At 37.8% G+C, this 19,690-nt stretch overlaps 1 protein-coding gene and 2 long non-coding RNA genes across 3 annotated transcripts; 1 reads left to right on the plus strand and 2 right to left on the minus strand.

Annotated features, from left to right (window-relative positions):
- Positions 1–365: 365 nt before the first annotated feature.
- On the minus strand, positions 366–2,889 carry LOC143749467 (uncharacterized). Its single transcript, XR_013206987.1, has 4 exons — positions 2,738–2,889; positions 927–1,639; positions 649–816; positions 366–465 (listed from the first exon to the last, which is right to left on the minus strand). It is a non-coding gene; the product is annotated as an uncharacterized LOC143749467 (long non-coding RNA).
- A 5,043-nt stretch (positions 2,890–7,932) lies between these two features.
- ftr93 (finTRIM family, member 93) lies at positions 7,933–19,348 on the plus strand. Its single transcript, XM_077242041.1, has 6 exons — positions 7,933–9,114; positions 9,306–9,404; positions 15,690–15,923; positions 16,157–16,325; positions 16,453–16,512; positions 18,788–19,348. Exons 1-6 carry the CDS (start codon positions 8,542–8,544, stop codon positions 19,330–19,332), a joined length of 1,680 nt encoding a protein of 559 aa, XP_077098156.1. The 5' UTR covers positions 7,933–8,541; the 3' UTR covers positions 19,333–19,348.
- Positions 13,346–14,485, minus strand: LOC143749625 (uncharacterized). Its single transcript, XR_013207058.1, has 3 exons — positions 14,137–14,485; positions 13,541–13,646; positions 13,346–13,430 (listed from the first exon to the last, which is right to left on the minus strand). It is a non-coding gene; the product is annotated as an uncharacterized LOC143749625 (long non-coding RNA).
- Positions 19,349–19,690: the final 342 nt, after the last annotated feature.

Consider the following 19,690-nt stretch of genomic DNA (forward strand, 5'->3'; position numbering starts at 1 on the left):
GACACAACAAACTAACAAGGAACTATGCTTCTAACCACAGGTCGAGACCTGTCGTTCCAACCACAGAAGTGTGCGATGCAGTTTGCGAATGTTCGTTTGAACTATGGTTTCGGGAAACACCAAATCGTTGGACTATGTTAGTAACGACGGTGCTTGCGAACATAGTTGGCTAACGATGCTTTTGGGAAACGCACCCCTGAACCAGTCGACTTGGAGTCGAGTCTCCAAGCTGACAAGAGCTACAGCTGAATCTGCAATGTCTGGCTCATCTGGCTCATCCACACCTTCAGTCTGAAAAGCATGAGAGAACTTCATGAGCATAATCAGATAAATAACATTAAAATTCAAATTATATGTATACAAACCTACATTCCACATCTTGAAAAACACAGAGTCATCTTCGCGCATGTAGACAGGGAGAGCTCAAAGTGCAGCTGTACGTCTGTTGTTAATATCGTAGTGATCCTGAAAAAACACAGAACTATCTTAGTGGTGCAAGAGAAAAAAAAAATAGCGATAAAATTACAGATAAAAGAGGGGAAGAAATTTAAAGTGAAAAAAGTTCAAAGCTAGGTTTAAACAATTAACAGCAGCAGTACTTGTGCACATTAACTTGTACTATAAATGTATGTAATTAACAAAATTTACCGTAAGATCATAGGCACTAAAGATGCTTCTCAGTACTTCTGCTGCCTTGCCCGTACAGGCAGCCTTCTGCCTGTAAACAGCAATCAGTCGAGGCGTATGGTTGTCCAGCTCTGCATAGAACTTGTTTTTCAAGCTGATATTAGTAATCCTGTGGAATTCTGCAGCAATCTGAAAGCAAGCATTCAAACAAATAACATAAAAAATGTTAAAGAAGAACACAAAATTAACTGACACACATAAAAAAATGGAATCTAACAGAGAGCAACTGAGAAAATTACCTGAGATTCCAAACGAAGTGCAGGCCACTTTTCCAAAAAGTCCTTCACTGGTTGTGATGGGTAATCTACAACGATCTGTTTGTTCACGCAGCACAAATGTACTTTGCATGAGTCTCTCTATCAGCCCAAGACTTCTTTCTGTCTTAGACACTTCCTCAAATATTTGCAATCTTTGTTGATCCAAGCTTTCAGCGCTCTCTCCTTTTGGAAAATTTGGTAGGTAGTTTACCTCAGCTCGACGAGCTCTTTTGGTGTTGGAGATTGGAGACTCACTCTCTGGATTATTTTGGCTTCTCTTCCCCGAGTTAACAGCCACCTCTTCACAGCCAGATCTGCTGAGTTTTGTGCAATAGTTGCCCATCTTAAACTTTAAACTTGTCTTCCAGCCATACCATCTACATTGACTTCCTGATTCTGTGAGGTAGGGGTGCTTAGAAATAAGAGCCTCAGCTGCTTTCGCTACTTCTTTGTCGCTGGGGTAAGCCTTAAAGCTGTGTATTGCCTTGGCCATATTTTCTAGAATGTCGTGTTTTTGCCTTTTGTTAATTTTAAGAACTTTCCACTGTTTTGATAGGCCGTATTTCCACCATTTAGGCTGTGCTCGACATCATATGAAAATTGAGGAACTGGGAACTCATCAGGCCAAGGGTCATCTTGTGGGCGATGTCAGGAGCGACGTAAACTGTCAGTAAAGGTTTCTGGGATTCCGCCATCTAGGAGACCAAAACAACAAGGTAAAATGCAAGTTAAAAATATAGATTTGAACAAGATGGACTGGACATGGATTTCCAAATAATGTAGAAATCTTTATATTATTGTAAACTTAGAAATCGCTTTGGCGTCAACAGCAACTGGCCCTCTATGCTGTAGGCAGCAAGGGGGATGTGTCACTCAAATCTGTTATTGTTTTAACAGATATATCACCTAAACACAGATTAAAGGCTCTTAGGTGTTCAATATAATGGGACTTGTGCTCCCTGCATAGGAAGGCCATATGATCGTTCACAAGGAGCATTGATTCAGTTTTACAAAACTGAGGTAACCCTGCTTCAAAACCAGCAGGAAAATATTCCCCAGTAAAAATATTTGTCCCATCAATGGTGATTCGAGGTGCACAGTAAATCGTGTTACTATCAGTCTTCTGTTTAATATACTGTATTGCCACTTCAGGTAGTGTTAAAACTAAAACAGATGTCACAGTTGATGCCTGCAAATGTGGTTTGAAGAACGCTGGCGCATTTAGATGGTAAGCCATCATAAGCTGGTGTCTGCTTGCCAGTGTCTTAAGCACATTTTTAAAGTTCTGTGTATCGTGCACAACCCGTTTGAAGAAGCGGTGTTTGCCTTCAAAACGCATGGTCCATAAATGTACAAGAGGTCCAAAACATCTGATCAGCTCTGGGTAATGTTCGACGAAGTGATGCTTCGGCCGAAGCTTAAAATCTGGAAATACTTAAAGAAGAATTTGCCTGTGGTCCCTAATTATACTCTGTAGATACTGAATCATTTCTTCAGTAAATGTTGGAGACAGCACTAACTCCACAATGTCTTTCAATTCCATTAACACTGCCCATGTGCTATCTCCCTCTGGTACAACATTGCCAACCATAAATGGAAGTAGCTGAAGTAATGCAGCATTTTAGTGTCCATTACCACTATTGTCATTTTTGTGAAAATTGGCTTAGGTTTATCAACCTTATCTGTATGCTGATATGGGAATAATTCAATTTTCCTGTTCAAATAATCAAGCGGGAAGTGTTTCAGACAAATCCTTTTCTGAATGCATAATGCCAACTCTATTGGCACAATACCTTCAAGGGGGTCATGGAGAATACCAGGGGGGAAACCAGTGATTGGATGAAAATACTGCAGCTTTTGTTTTAAGACACAGTCCCCTTTCACACCACAATTACTTTCCCCATTTCTAATGGAGACATTCTGGACATGCAGATCATGAGTTGACTGAATTCACCCTCAGCAACATAATGCGATTGCAACTGGTCTTGAATTGCCAGACAGAATCTCAGAACGAAATGACTGTACAAAGCCTGCCAATCCGTGAGCTGGAAGATTATCTGCTGCAACAAAAAGAACAGTGCCTTCAACAGATTGACCAAGAGACTCAATGAACACATTCAAGACATTCACTTCAGTTGCTTACTTATTGGTTTCTGTTGGGCTAGCTCCCTTTTCTCCATGTCTCCCTCAGAAACCAACACTAGACAACAAAAATAACAAGAAACAAGACAACATCAATACTACATACTCCGTGCGAAATGCGCTTGTAAATGGAATCTAAAATTCTCCCGTATACAACTATTGTTTCCTGCTTCTTATGTGCATTGTTGACCAGGTGTCTCTCTGATGACAGATGCGATGTCTTCTCTGCTTTGTCTAGTCTTTGCAGGAGCTGCATCTCTGCAAAGACAGTTTAATTTACTTATGCTGACCAATTTGTGAGTGATCAGCTTCACTCCAGAAAATATAAAACCTATAAACAGTGAACCACCAGGACATCATTTTTACAGGTTATGCAGTGGACAAACCTAGGTCAGTTGATTTCCTCCGTCCATAATGCAAAAGGGCATCAGTCAACAGGTCAAGGTGAGATGGAGTCATCTCCTTTGTGACTCTTCAAATCTTATGAGAAAAGATCACAGTCTTTCCATTCCTTTACCGTCTGTGAGCCCAAACTCATCGAGCCGCCTAGGGCTGTACTTGATCTGTGATTAAAGCAGAGTGGTAGATATCACAGACACTGACACTGAGCATGATCCTACTACAGTGTAAACTGCTTATAGTGATCACGGTTACAGTGATCAACCACTTATATGGATCAAAAAGCTTGGGACAGAATCATTCCTATAGAAATGCTGTGTAAATAATTTGTTTATAGTAATCAAGTAGTCCACTTACTGTGTTCTTATTGTGTGTGTTTGGTTTGTGTACATACGCTTGCTATGCGCCTTGTGATGATTTCCTCTACTCACACTGCTGTGGTCTACGGAGTTATTTTGCCCTCCTGTTCCTGCTCTTCTGGCTTTTTTGGGACTTTTATGGTGCATAATTATTGTCCCGGCTCTCTCACAGCAGCAGGTAGAGATATAGATACATTTAGCTGACGCTTTTATCCAAAGCGACTTACAATTGCTATATTTCAGAGGTCGCACGCCTCTGGAGCAATTAGGGGTTAAGTGTCTTGCTCAGGGACACATTAGTGTCTCACAGTGGATTCGAACCCAGGTATCTCACACGAAAGGTATGTGTCTTATCCACTGTGCCATTACCACCCCTTACCCCTTCGGTACTGTAGGCCTACTGTATGTTACGTGTTCGAAGTGTAATGCTTTTGACCATTCAGACAGGGCTTGGAGCAGGAGAGGGCCTAGGTGTAGCTTTACCTTTTAATCAGAAAAAATAGCAAAGCTGTTCATTTTATTACTTTATATTCATGTAATAATTATACACATTAGATAGTAATCTGCATAAAACATAAAGAAAACATATTTGGTTATAACAATCATACGCTTATAGTGATTTGACCCAGACAGATGTGAGATAAAACAGTGCATCTCTGAAACACCAGGTGGGAAAAATGCTAGATTAAAGATTACTTTTAGGCACTTAAGAAGGCACTCTTCTTATTTCAGGTATGCAGTTGATAGACAGGAAAATGGAGGCCAAACAGGGAGCGTTTTTCTAATAGTATTTACCCGCAGGCTGTGAGGGCTCTCAACTCACAACAACAATCTCTATCTACTTTACTTATACAGACACAGCTATGCCCTCCTTCTTCTTAGGGTCACTAAACCCACTAGCACTTTGTCTGATTAATTGTATTACTATTTATTAGCAGTAATCTAAGTATTTGTTCTCTGTTTAGATTTCATGTTTTTATTGTATATGTTATGTTGCATTGTCTTGTGTGAGCCAATTCACCAAAATTAATTCCAGGCGATGTGGGTCGTTCTGGCAAAATAAAGACTGAACTTGAACTTGAGTGAATGATGTGCGACTATCCTGATGTCTCTATAAAGTAAATGAATTACCTGGCGGGGCAATGTGTGTCGATCAACGTGAAATGCTGGTACGGCCAAGATGTTGTGTAGTATGCCCTCCCCTGATTACTGATTGAACACAGTATGGCATCATTTTGAGTAAATGTGTCAAGGTCTTTTCTCAAAACAATAATTCAGTTTTACACCGAGAAAAAATAAAAGAAAAAAGTACTTGCATGCAAATGTGAGGCAACAACACAGGCAATGTCATAGACTACTCGCAGGTGTATTTTTGTGTCCTCACATCTTCGAAGTAGCTCATAGATAACATAGAGGGGATAGGCTAATCTATTTCAACACAAATGTGAATGATGACGCTGTATACTGAGAAAAAAAAATTATACAAACAATCTCCAGCATCAAATTCAATACCTAAATACTCAATAAGGGCACTCAAAATGATCCAAACATTTATCATGCTTTCTTATATTAGTGAAGATTATAGAATGGAGGTATAGGTAAAATTTTGTAATATTTTGGAATCTCTCATATACTTTCCATGAGGTTCATATTTGGTGCCTGAAAAATAAAAATATGACTTATGTTAGGGCCATGCTATTCAAAGCAATTTATGAATAAGTGGAATCAAACGGGAATTATCATTCTGGAACACTGGGTCAATAGTCAGAGATGCCTTGCCGTTCTCCTTGGCTCATGTTGACAAACATTAGGAGCATTTCATGACAACAAGAGGCTCCAAACACTCCTGTAACATCAAGTTTCTTTGCTTGTTTTTGTGACCTCAGTACGTTGCCAGCCTTGAAGTTACTGCAATCCTAAAGATTGAAGGAAAACATAGATTTATGGGAGGAATAATGATAAGTCTTGAATGCTTTTCCCATATCTGAAATCAAAATATTTGGCAATTATTACAAATATCACAAAACACTGCAGTGGTGCTGCACTCAATGCACATGTAATCAGCATGATCTAGGCAGACAACACACTGCGTAGTGATTGGTGCTGAACATTCAAACGACATAATAATGCTCACATAAAGCATGTAACGTAACAATAGGCTAATAACATAATAGCCTATATTACAAACACAATTGCAATACGATAATCTCATGTCAACACTCATGTCACGCAACATTAAAACACATTTTATGTATTGTTTTCCCTTATAGACTAATTAATTACACTTTAAATGCTCAGTTTTATCATTTAAGTGGTCTTACCTGAAAATATCAAGCGGGAAATATCGCAACGTTGCCGTGTCATCCAGTAGAATTCCGATTACCCGAGAGCTGGATTCCTCTGGGATTGGATCTGGAGTCTTCTCTTGTATTTATTGGTGATTAACCATGTGGATGGATGATAACAGCCTTCTGAGTCTACCAGTAGGTGGAGCAGGCCCCTTCTGGCCCATATCTATGAGCTGATAACGCCAATTCAATCGAGTGATAACATTCGAAGCAGATGGCTCCTGATGGAGTTGCACTGAAAAGACAAAGCAGATGACCTTGTAAGCAAAGGCCATGACATACCAGATGAAAGGTCTCTGTTTTCAGCACTGTCCAAAACACAAACCTCCATCAAGCTGTTTTATGTGAAGGAGCAGGATATAGAGAAGGCATTGCAGGCCATGCCTCAGAACATCCAAACAGTTCCCTCAACATTGCGCCTACATCAGTTTTTCCATTATAACCCTATATACATTGTTTTTTGGACAAATACCTTCTTTTAATATCTCTCTTGTAAAAATATATATTTTTCTTAATTAAAACGTGATCACCCTCCAAAATTAGTATGTTCTTGGTCATCTGAATGACAAATATAAGATAAAAAAAATCCTAAATTTGAAACAATCCCAGTGAAAAGAGGGACTAAAATACTGCTAATTTATGTTAAAACTATAACATAGTTCTAATTAAAACTATAGTATATAGTAACGCTTGTGTCCGTAACAGGGGTGACAAAAACATCAAAAGATGAGGTAGATAAATAGTCATAAAACAAAAAATAGCCTAAGATGGCATAATACAATTTCTTGTCATTTAAAGCCGTCTTCATTTCATGGATATATTTTTAAAAATGTATTCGACTTATTTTATATTTTAATTTTTCAAAGTTGAAAAGGCACTGATTTCGTGGAATGACCCAGTAACAGCACTCGATGAAGCACAGCACGACCCGAAGACTCCAGAAATTTTTTCTCTTTTCTTTTTTTTACATGAACTAAACAGTTCTGTATCCGGTACTACATACATAGCTCAGTTTACGAGGATCCCACGGGATGAACGAACGGTTTAGATCGGGAAGTGAGGTAAACTAACCTGCATAGCCTAAAAGTTTATGCAATTAATTAATTGAACCGTTTCTCATAATTTGTCCTTGCATTGTCATTTTTGTCTTATTCTAAATTTGATCAACATTTGATGTTTTTGGGGGAATTTGGCTATTAACATGTAACATTTTAATTATATTCTGCTGAAATGAACGAAATGACTTGAAAAAAGATTCGTTCATTTTAGATTCAAAGATCCGAGTCAGTAAAGTGATCCGAACTTCCCGTGACTATCACCTTTTTAGTGTCTCTCAGTGTCTGTATCAGAATCAGAATTAGAAAGAGCTTTATTGCCAATTTTCCTTGGTACTGAAGCTTCCAGTGCACATATACAAATACAGATACAACAAGTAATAGTAATACAAATTCTACAAATAAAATTATAAAAAATATGAAAATACTATAAACATATATGGTCACAGTTGGGTTTTGTCAGAATAAACATTTACAGATTATGAACATATTTACAGTATTTTGTGTAGTGTGAATAAATATAAATATAAATGTCACCTGAATTTTTAAGATATTGCACTAAGCAGTTAGCCTCTCTATATGATATCTATGGTTAGCCTGGGAAACCCCAGACAACTTCCGGCAAATTTAGATTTGCTCTGAAAGTTAGTCTGGCAAAGAGCTCATTCAAACATAAACCCATTTCCAATCCGTCGAAATCGAGGCACCAATCAGAAACGTTGCGGCGGGCTTTACACGATGACGACAGCGCTGGGATTTTGAAGCAGATTTTGTAGCCTACATTACAAAGATGGATGCCGCCGTCGAACATCACTCGTTCGAATCAGCTATCGCGTCTATTTTAAGCGATTTGAACGTTTCCTTTTTGTTAAAAACCGAGCAAAGTACAACACTCGGGAGATGTTTCTCCGCCACTCTGCATACGTCATCTCCTTCATCGCTCTGATTGGTTTTAGGTCTATCCGCGACGTCCGTTGGTGAAGCCCCTCTAGAAATGATTTGTCTATGAAGCTTTGCCAGAGCCTAACTCACAGTTACAACTGAGAATGGTCTGGTTTTAACCAGGCTACTAAGCAGTGGGAATATTGCATTTACAGGCATATATATGTCTTGGGAGATATGTTAACTGAGGCTGACATCTAGTGGACATTTTTATTATATGGATATTTACAGACACGCCTGTTTTCAACTCTCACACAACCAGCTGGTCAGTGGAGGGAAAACGAAACTTAAGTAGGCTACTGTTGGCATAGGCATAACGTTGCATTTTTATAACGTGTGCACACGCAGTAAAATGGCGGAAGCCAGTATATCAGTGGACCAGTTCAGCTGTCCAGTGTGTCTGGATCTCCTGAAGGATCCAGTGACTATCCCATGTGGACACAGTTACTGTATGAGCTGTATTACAAACTGCTGGGATCAGGAGGATCAGAAGAGGGTCTACAGCTGTCCTCAGTGCAGAAACTCCTTTAGTCCAAGACCTGCTTTATTCAAGAACGTGCTGTTTGCTGAAATGTTGGAGAAACTGAAGACGACTAAACTTCAAACTGCTGTTCCTGCTGGACCTGGAGATGTGCAGTGTGACATCTGCACTGGGAGGAAATACAAAGCTGTCAAGTCTTGCCTGGTGTGCCTGTATTCTTACTGTCAAACTCATTTTGAGCGTCATGAGGAGTTTCACCCTGGTAAACGACACAATGTGACCGATGCCACTGGGAGACTGCAGGAGATGATCTGCCACAAACACGATAAGATTCTCGAGGTTTTTTGTCGCACTGACCAGAAATTGATTTGCATGCTGTGTATGGTGGATGAACATCGAAACCACAACACTGTGTCAACTGCGTTACAGAGGGCAGAGAAAGAGGTGAGGTTTGAAGAACTGCTCTGAAACGTATGCCTTTTGTTAATGTAGTAAATTAAACCAATGTTTAAATATAAACTAATAGATTATTAACCACTGAGTTATTTTACCAACAATGGATTCACATAACTTTTTACATAATGCTTTTGTGGTATATTATGTAATGTTTTTCAGTTTTTTTTTATTCTCTACAGAGATACTTAAAGGACATGCAGCAGATAAGCTGGCAACAGAGAATCCAGCAGAGAGAGAAGGATCTTCAGCAGCTGAGAGAGACTGTGGACTCTCATACGGTGAGTTTGGAGAAGAGAAGTTTGAGACACGGAAATGTAATATATGTACACATATGAAATACACATATATGAAATATATCCACATAGAAAGTGAAAACATATATGTACATATATATCTGCCCATTTATAAAACATATTAGAAAATGGAACAATTTCATATATTGACATATAAAACTAGCCCATATATTTTATGTATGTATAATAGTAGGGCCTATATATATATATATATATATATATATATATATATATATATATATATATATATGTCACATATATAATTATCAATATACATGACATATATTTATGTGTATAAATGTTCAATATACAAACTACACATATATGCATAGCATATTGCTTACATGTAACATTATGTCCATAATATGTTTTTATATTGTCTTAATATATATTATATATTTAAAATTAAATATTTTTTTTTATAAATGTATATGGAATATATAAATGGCATATATAAAAACATTGTGTTCACATATTTGAATATGTTATGTTCTTATATTATGTATATTAATTGCAAAATGTTTTATATTAATGTATGGTGTAAACTAAACAAATGTGAAAAACATGCTTTCATTAATTTGTTACATAGTTTTAAATATAGGTTATGGACGTGTACTTACACACTTGCAATGCAATGCACATGACATGCCTAAACCTTAAATGATAAACGGTGCAGTCAGCAAAAAAGAAGTAATACAGTGAAACAGTTAAAACATTAAAACTTTATCAAAACAGTTTTGATTTGAAAAGAAAAATTGTTAAGCTTAGAAAACTACTGAACACACAACTTTATTATATACTATTGATGTCCGGTTCTGGAACGAATCGTTCTTTTGAACCGGTTCTTTTTAGTGAACCGGTACACCAAATCGGACTGAATCGTGCGAAACAGTTTGCGTCTTGCGTCAGCGCATCCACAACTACACACTTTCAGAAACCTCTGACTCGAAATAAACCAATATCCTGGAGTATATGTTACTCCAGTAACTCCAACAGTTCACTGAACTGAGACATGTGCTGAGAGCAGTAATGAGCACGAGCAGCTGATACTGCGCATGCGCATACTACCGAACGTACAGGTACAGCCGTTCTCAATCACCAGTACAGAACCGAGAACAGTTTCTTTCGGACACATTCGACATACTGAGAACCAATGAGCTGAGCATGCGTGCAATTTTTTCAGAGAGAGGAAATGCATGTTTCTTAAGTATTTTGTTGAACACCAATAAGTGTAACAAAATAAAACATGTTGGAAACATATTTATCACATAATTACTGTCTTTTCACTGTATTTTTTTAAAGATTGGAAATGAATGGATTGTAAAACTAAACAATTATTATTATACTAAAACATTATTTTCAAGAACAGCTCATTTAATTTCTATCAAAAAATATTAAAAAGTTGATATTTGACGTAAACTCTTGCCAAGATTTTAAGAGTGCAAAGTAAATGTTTATAATGTGTTAATCAAACCATAACGTATTAAACATACTGGAGACATGTATCAACTTTTTAGTTTTGTCGACTGTAGTTTATATTCAGGTTTCAGCAGTTCTCAGATCAGCGCACGCCGCATGTACTCCTACAGCAGTGCTGTGATCACCAGTACAGAACCGAGAACCGTTTCTTTTGAACACGTTTGATACAGAGAACTGATGAGCTGGAGATAATGAGCATGCGTGATAGCATCGTCTCTGAACCGAACGCGGAGGAGGAACCATTGCAACTCTGCCATCATTATGTTAAGCCCGCCCACCGACTCTTTATACTATGTGATTGGCCTGACTAGATTTTGATTTCTAGGCTAATTAATGTCTTTGTCTGAACTTATTTTTATCCGCCGGGATGATAGAATTGACGTCAATACTTGAGGACGTAAAAGAACTGGTGAACCGTTTTTTTTAACCGGTTCATTGAAACAAACTGTCCGAACAGATTCGCAGAAAATAACTGGACTTCCCATCCCTATTATATACAAATACAATATTACAACAAAACATAAAAAAAAAACCAGAAAAGTAAAATCCACCAACAGGTATATGATACCGCCTGTTCATTTTTTAAGTTTGTTGAGATTTTCGGATTAGTAGTAGGGGTGTCCATGGTTAACCGATTAACCGTTAAAAATTGCGTAACCGAGTGAAACATTTTGCTCGGTTAAGTGGCGTCAATGGCGTGCATTGTATTTAGTTGTAATACATTTTTGCACCGCCAGAGCGCTCCCAGACATTTGAATTGTCCACAAGAAGTTCACTTTTCATAATTTTAAGGCCGTAAATAGGCTTTCATTTCTCAAATAGTGTAATGTCTTAATTTTAGTTTGAATAGGTCTTAAATTAAGGAAAGACGAGGTGTATTCACCTTGCTGAGGGGGATGTGATCAAAGCCTGGAGTGGAGCGAAAGCACGTTCCTCTCTCCACTCTAAGCATTCTGTAATCACTTCGCTAACAGTCCACTCCTGGTTTTCAATTCCCGCTCACAGAAAAAAACTAACATGTAAAAAGACCGCTTACAAGTAAACATTTTTTTAATAGTTGGTTGGGATGAGTAGCCTAACTGAGTAGCCTATTTAATTGGAATATCAAATAGGTTGTGCGATTATTTAAAAAAAATCTCCATCTCCATGTTTTTGGTGCTGACAGCGAGTCTGACGTGAATCCCCTTTGCCTGGTTAGGGCCCTTAGAATTTACGTGGAACGTTCGGCTGCTTTCAGATGGTCAGGACAGCTATTTGTTTCGCTTGGTGGCCGATCTAAAGGTCTAGCTGCCCATTTTTATATCCCCATATCATATGAACTCAGGGCGCTCGCCCTTGGGTCAGTATTGTGGTAGATTTAGCACGCACAGCGTTTTAAATTGGATTCCCATAGCGTAAGCTAGCTTACGCAACATGAGAGTACTCTCGTAAGAGAACGTCACGGTTACTAACGTAACCTCGGTTCTCTCTAGAAGAGAGAATGAGTGTTGCGTAACCCTGCCGTGCTTGTGCTACCATCTGGTTTCGCTTCAGTCAATGAAAACCAAGGAGCATCTTATCGAGCTCTGGCTTATATAGGCATAAGCCACGCCCATTCGCCCACACGCCCACTCATTGGTGCTTACGTCACGTGCAGTGCCTCGATAGGTTGCAGCAGTTGCCGCATAGCATCCAATAGGCGCGCGAGCTGCCTCGCCTAGGTCTGCTAGCTGCAGCAAGTGTGTTTTAAATTAATAAAAATATAAGGATAATTTTTGGCTTCAATATTCTTGAGTTTCCTTCTAAGGTTTTTTTTCCATACTCAACTAGCTAGCTATTTATTAGTTATCTAACATTAAAAACATTTTTCTATTTAATGAGAAAGTCATACGAACCTCAAAGTGTTAACCTGTCACCTCTGACCTTCAACAGCTGTCACAGCTCCTGGTGCAGATGGGATGTGTTGTTGCAGGAACTGATATGCTATAGGCTACTCCTGACTGTTCAAAATCTCATGCTACTTAGGACAAATGTAATGTACACGAGTAGCTGCACTGCTTAAATACAAAATTAAAGTTTTTGAACGAAATATAAGTAAAGTCACTCTGATGACAATTTTTATGTGAAATGTGCATATTTACCCCCAATTGTCATGGTATGGGGAAAATTATTATGTTTTTAAATTTGAAACCAATTTTATTAGATTCCTTGACCCCAAAAATGTACACTTTGACACCAAATTTGTCATTATAGCGATAACAGAAGCAAAGATATGGACTCTAGAGTATTTTCGGCGCATTGGCGGCCATTTTTGAAAAAACATGTTTATTTCTGATACAAAGTGTGATCTCACTTGTGTCTTAGGATAAATTGATTTGTATGACCCTAAGGTACTTCCATACCAAAGGAGACCTTTGCATCATGACTTGAAGTCAAAGGCCTATTTTTTGGGCTTAACCTCCCTACTAGATGTCCGCAGCTCAGTGACCTTTTGAATAATAGCTACACCTAGTTGGCCCCTGGTGGTTCCAGGAAATTTCTGGATCACTGCATCTGTAAAAAAGACAAATTGTTTTATTGGCATTTGAATTTGTTTTTAATAAGTCTTTACTGTCGTAACTTGCTGTACTACAGTAGTGGTTTGGAAAAACTCAAAAGCATACTCAGTTTCCTGTAGGCTGGAAGCTGATGCCAGTTGTTCCTGTGTGCTCTGCTCCTTCAAGACATCTTCCCAGCTTACCCCTATTGTACTAAGGAGTTTTGGCATTTCTAGGAAGCAAAACAGTGAAAAAGAAAATTGATTTTCAGTATCAGTATTTTCAATTTCTTTAGCAGAAAATGAGGATCAGCTTGCCCAAAACAGTAAGCTTGGAAATAATAGCAGAGTGTATTAGCTGATGGCATTAAAACAGATAAACAGATATAGACTTGTATATAAGCTTTACCATAAGTAAAAACAGGCAAAGCAACATAAACAACTCTGACAGACTGCGTGTACTTGGCTGTGAAAAATGACTAATCCTGTCAAGATCTAGGGAAAGTTGTAGATTATTAGGTACTCCTAACTTTGGATGATTCATTTTAAGTATTTAAAGTATTTAATTTCTAAATGAAGTAATTCATTTGCAAAGTTGTAAGTAATAATGATTTTGTTTTATGTTATCCTGAAGCAACAACTTTATAGTGGGCAGCCAATTATTTTTTACATTTGCAATGCAGATGCTAGTTTTAGGTCTCAGTAAATAAATAATCTTGTGACCTTTTGGGGCTAGATGGTCCGTCATTACTGGTCTCCTCTTCAACAAGCCTAGGGTTTGGCCTGCATTTTCATTTGCTCAGAAGATGCTGGACTGATGTTGTGTCCTCATTAGTTTTCCTAGGGTGGACTGTCTCTCTGTGGGGGAAAAAGGGGAATACAAAATATAGAATCTAAAACAAAAGATACAACTAGGGCTATGACAATGACAACAACATGGGCTGACCACATGTAAGCGCTTATGCACCCACAAAATTATTGATGTCATGATGACAGCGTTCAAAATATTAGCACACATACTGACAGGGATTTAATATCCAGCAAGTTTACATTGGCATACATTTGAGATATTTTTACTTTAGTATTATTGTATTAGTTCTAGACTCTAAAGGCATATTGTATTTTTTTTCTCTACTACATATGTCTGACAGCTGAAATCTTACTTTTTTAAGATATTATTCTCACATAAAAAAACATTTAAATATCTTAGAATGATGCACTGCAGTATAACGTTAACAATATGGGCCTACTCCTAGCTCGTAAACATGACCATGAAAATGATAAAATGAAAATGCAACGCACACAATAAAGCAGTATTAAGTTAATAGTACAAAAAAACAAACCTTAACAGTTAACGTTAAACACTGAATATCTGCTCAATTATCCGATCTGTACTAGCTTCGATGTGATAAGTAGCTTATAAATAGCTCATGCAATTCAGCGATTATTTTAATTTATTTATTCTCTGTGCAATATCAATGTGTGAATTATAATAAAAGTTCAGAAATTAACTTACCTGCAACTTATGCACAGTACGGCCATCCGCCTTTAGGTTGTTTCTTCAGTCCACCTCTCCACTCACTTAAATAAAGCCTACAGATCTGTCATCAAGTCCGTCTAAGAAATCATTAATACTGAAGTTTTTTATGTGTGATGTTGGAACAATACTCCAACTTTAATTATCATTTTTTTCTTTCCACTCGACAAGGGCGAACATTCTTCATCGTTGGTCTCTGAATGCGCGTAATTTGGCGGTCTTTTGATTGCGTTTGAATTTTGGCACGCCTAATAAGGCATTAGGCAATGACTTAAGGTATTGGAGTGGAACACCTGCTAAATGCATGGCCTGAAATGAGACAGAAAGTATTTCTACATGCCTTTGGAACAGCACAGATGTGCTTATACCAGCGACTTTTCTTAATTAATATGAAGGAACGTTTTAATTTTTTTCATATCTGACATCAGTGACATCAGTTTTTGCAGCTCTGCCACGCTTTGTTGGAGACATATTAACTGTGTATTATTTTGTATGCATCTGCATATGTAGTGCATGTATAAATGTATGTATTTTCTTACATATAGAAATTGGTTATATTGATATATGGTTATTTATGATATGAAAAAAAAATTAAGTTTGCAAATATCAAATATATATATTGACAGCGTCACTTGCGATATAGGGACATATATGTCATATATTACATTTCCGTATGTTTGGGAAGCTACACTCAGTCCCGCTGAAGCCACTGTGTGATTGTGATGTGTGTGTGTAACAGCGCTCTGCACAGACAGCAGTGGACGACAGTGAGAGGATCTTCACTGAGATCATCTGCTCCATCGAGAGAAGCCGCTCTGAGGTCACACGGCGGATCAGAGATCAGGAAAAGACTGCAGTGAGTCGAGCTGAAGAACGAATGGAGCGACTGAAGCAGGAGATCAATGATCTGAGGAGGAGACATGCTGAGCTGGAGCAGCTTTCACACACACAGGATCACATCCAGTTCCTGCAGGTAACCGAGATCTAGAAAAACACCACAATAAGATCTCATATTACAGGAGACTTTCAGTAAATTTGCTGAAATTTGGATCAATTAATGTGTTTGATTTTATGAATATTATGAACATTTGCTACATAATTAAGGATTGCATAAATGCTATCAGGTGATGGTGAACAGAGATAAATACTCTAATTTATTCACTTTTATTTTGATGGTTGTGTTTGTTTCTGTTTGTGTGTCTGTAGACTTTGCAGTCTCTGTCTGATCCTCTATGGGAATCCACAGACTGCACAGCACTGCACACGACTGTCGCTTCCCAGCTGTCTTTTGATGATGTCAGAGAAACCGTCTCTAAACTGAGAAAGGAGCTTGAGGATTTTTGTAAAGACAAAATAGACATTATATCTGATACAGGTAAAATGTAGGACAGTATTGTCACTCTAAAAATATGATTTAATGTTAGTAATATAATGTAAAATCAGTGCAATACGTTGAATATAGATGACCTGTTTTAAACTGAAAATGTCTTCTGTTTCCATAGTGAAATGGATCGAGATAATTCCCTCTCCTCAGCCCGAGAACAGGGAGGAGTTCCTACAATGTAAGTTACTATAAAGGCATACAAGCACAGATAGCTGTGCATTTAACATGGGGTTCAGAAATCTGACACCACATTGAAAATCTGGGATTCAAAAACTAATTTAAACCAGGAAAGAAAATATAGGTAAATTAGTGTCATTGGTCATGTGACTATTTGTACAGATTTGTCTTTGTCAAACATAAGATGCTCTATTAACAATCTCAAATCATACTGGGGATCAGGATCATCAGGTTTTTTTATTTTATGTTTTTGTCACATCTGCAGTGCTGCTGACATTAAAGCAGGACAGAAACAAACCAATAATGTCTAGGTTACTTTCCCTGAAGGAGGGAGACATTATGTCAGAACTACCTGAGAACCCAATTACCTTCAAATGGTAACAAAACAAGCCAATGGACATTGGCGAGTGCGATTTGCATCGCAAGCCACTCCTGCATATACGGGTATAAAGGCAGGGTGCAAACACACACACACATTAAAAGTATACAAAAGTATCCCGCATATTTAGGTATATAAAACAAAAGTCCAGTCAAACATGAGAAAAACATTTAAAGCAACAGCTTGCTTGCAAGCAAGTAAAGAGCGATATTTTGAGGGAACGCAAGGAAGTGACAGATCTTAGCGACCCAGGCAGGATATTCCAGTTTGAAGGGGCTTTAAATGTAAAGGCACGTCTACCACTCTCTTTGAAGATGTTTGGCACAGTGAAGGAGGGATATTCATTGTGTCACAATCTATAACTGGGACTGGGACAGAATTATATATTCCTTCAGGTAAGGAGGATAATCATAATACACACATTTAAAAATGACCTGATACCAGTGATACTGTATTCTGGCTTTTGGTGATAATAAGTTCACTGAGTCATACATTACACAGTGGTGAGTAATAAAAGAACATCTCAGCCCAAATCTACATATATTATTGAAAGCAACATTTAATGCTTTCAAATTTGATTCTGATGTTTGATTTTGATTGACAACATCCAAATAGTCTAATATGGGAAATATTAGAGAATACAGCTCAAATGCACACACTTGTTTGTGTCATGCTAGGGACTTTCCATTGAACTTATCCTCGTGCTATTAATAATATTACATAACACTACCATTCAAAAATTTGGGGTCAGAAAGATTTTGTAATTTGTATTTTAAACAAATCTCTTTACTAAATAGTACCAAGGCTTCATTTATTTGATCAAATTTACAGTAAAACCAGCTATTTTTACTGACAGGATTATTTGTTGAACGGTACCGATAGTTATGAATAACGCAAGGACATTAGAATTGTGCCAAAAGTGTGTCTGATGTATCAGCGCTAAGATCCAGAATCTGCCCTACCTAAATTTAAGGTCAGGAGCCGCTAATGAAGCTTCCCAGATGGAGTAAATAAAAGTGATTTCTTTTATATCTCAAATGTTTCTGCTAGACATAAATGAGGTTACATTAATATCAAATGCTTCTGCTTCTCACACTCAATTTCTAACAGTCTCACAATAGTCTCCTTTACAGTATTAGACAAGATTTCAACTACACCACACTCTAGGCAAATATTTGTATCCTTAGCTAGAAAATCTGGAGTTCTCACATTTGTTTCTTTTAAAGTTTTGTAGAAACCTCAACAACTTTACAGATTGTGCACCAAGTCAAGTACTTGAAAGACACTAAATAAAAAATCCATAAACATTTGACAATTTCTACAGAGCACTTCCACAAGAACGCACTGGTTACAGGTACTTCGCCAACATTTAGTTACAGTATCAACTGAGGGTGCTCTTGCTTGCAAATCTTTTATTTTATTTTATTTTTTTACCAATGTTTTAAGATTGAGATTGGACATTCAGAGGCTCCATAGTGAACATGATTGGCAAATCAGTACTGATTTGAAAACTTCATGATGCAAAGTAACCCATGCGTTTTTTTTCCCTCTGAGCCAAACAGGAATGATTGTTGATGCTTAGTCCAACCCCCATGCCTAGTTTGGTTGAAACTACCATGTACTCAACCAAAAAACATATGCTAATTGGTGGTGCAAAAGACCAAAACCTATTCCTTCGGAAATTTGAACTGACGGTTCAAATTAAAACAACATGATTTTAAAAATATATCCAATTTTTTTTAAGCTGTAAAATGTTTCAGCTGCTTGGTGGCATTTTAACCAAACAATATTCCTGCTTTGTTTGTAAAACAGAGAGATTCAAGCAATACAAACACACAAACATGAGATCCATCAAGCTGAAGTATTGAACTCCTGTTTCCTGTTTTGTCTCCATCAGACTCCTGCCAGTTGACTCTGGATCTGAACACAGTGAATCCATCCCTCCATCTGTCTGATGGGAACAGAGTGATTTCTCAGGGTGACACACTCTATGACTATCCTGATAATCCAGACAGATTTGATTACTGGGAGCAGGTGTTGTGTGCAAAGAGTGTGTGTGGACGCTCTTACTGGGAGGTTGAGCGGAGTAAAAATGGTTCTGTGGAAATAGCAGTGTCATATAAGAACATCTGCAGGAAGGGAGAGGTTGAGAGGAGGGAGTGCTTATTTGGATATAATGATCATTCCTGGAGTTTGTGCTTTTCTTCCAGGAGTATATACTCATACAGCCACAATAGTATAGTGACTGAACTCCCTGTAGCCCCAACATCCCGTAGAATAGGAGTGTATGTGGATCACAGTGCAGGAACTCTGTCCTTCTACAGTGTCTCTGACACAATGACCCTCATCCACAGAGTCCAGACCACATTCACTCAGCCTCTCTATCCTGGGTTTAGAGTTTATTATGGAACAGTAATTAAACTGTGTGATTTATCAATATAGAGATATTGTCACTTTATGTTTGGGATTCCGTTTCCTGATTCCTTGTGATGTATTTCCTTGTTAATTTTCTGATTGATTACACCTGTGCCCCATTTAGTTCCCTTGTTTGCTTCTCTGTATATACTCCGTTTTGTTCATTTCACTGTCCGGTGTCATCAATGTTCAAGTGGTTGTGTTTGTTATCTCCAGTGCCCTGTTGCATGAGGCCGGTTTCAGTTTCTACCCAGGTAAGTTTGAGATTAGTTTGAGGAAACTGTTTTTTCGGGCTCAAGAATGTTGATTAATTTTTACCGGTGTTAATTGCCATAACTTGCATTACACAGCGAAGCAGGTTTTATTCTGGGTTAGAGATCACAAA

The sequence above is a fragment of the Siphateles boraxobius genome, unplaced genomic scaffold (assembly GCF_051911475.1).
Source record: "Siphateles boraxobius isolate OS27281-9 unplaced genomic scaffold, OSU_SipBor_1 25, whole genome shotgun sequence".
NCBI lineage: Eukaryota > Metazoa > Chordata > Actinopteri > Cypriniformes > Leuciscidae > Siphateles > Siphateles boraxobius.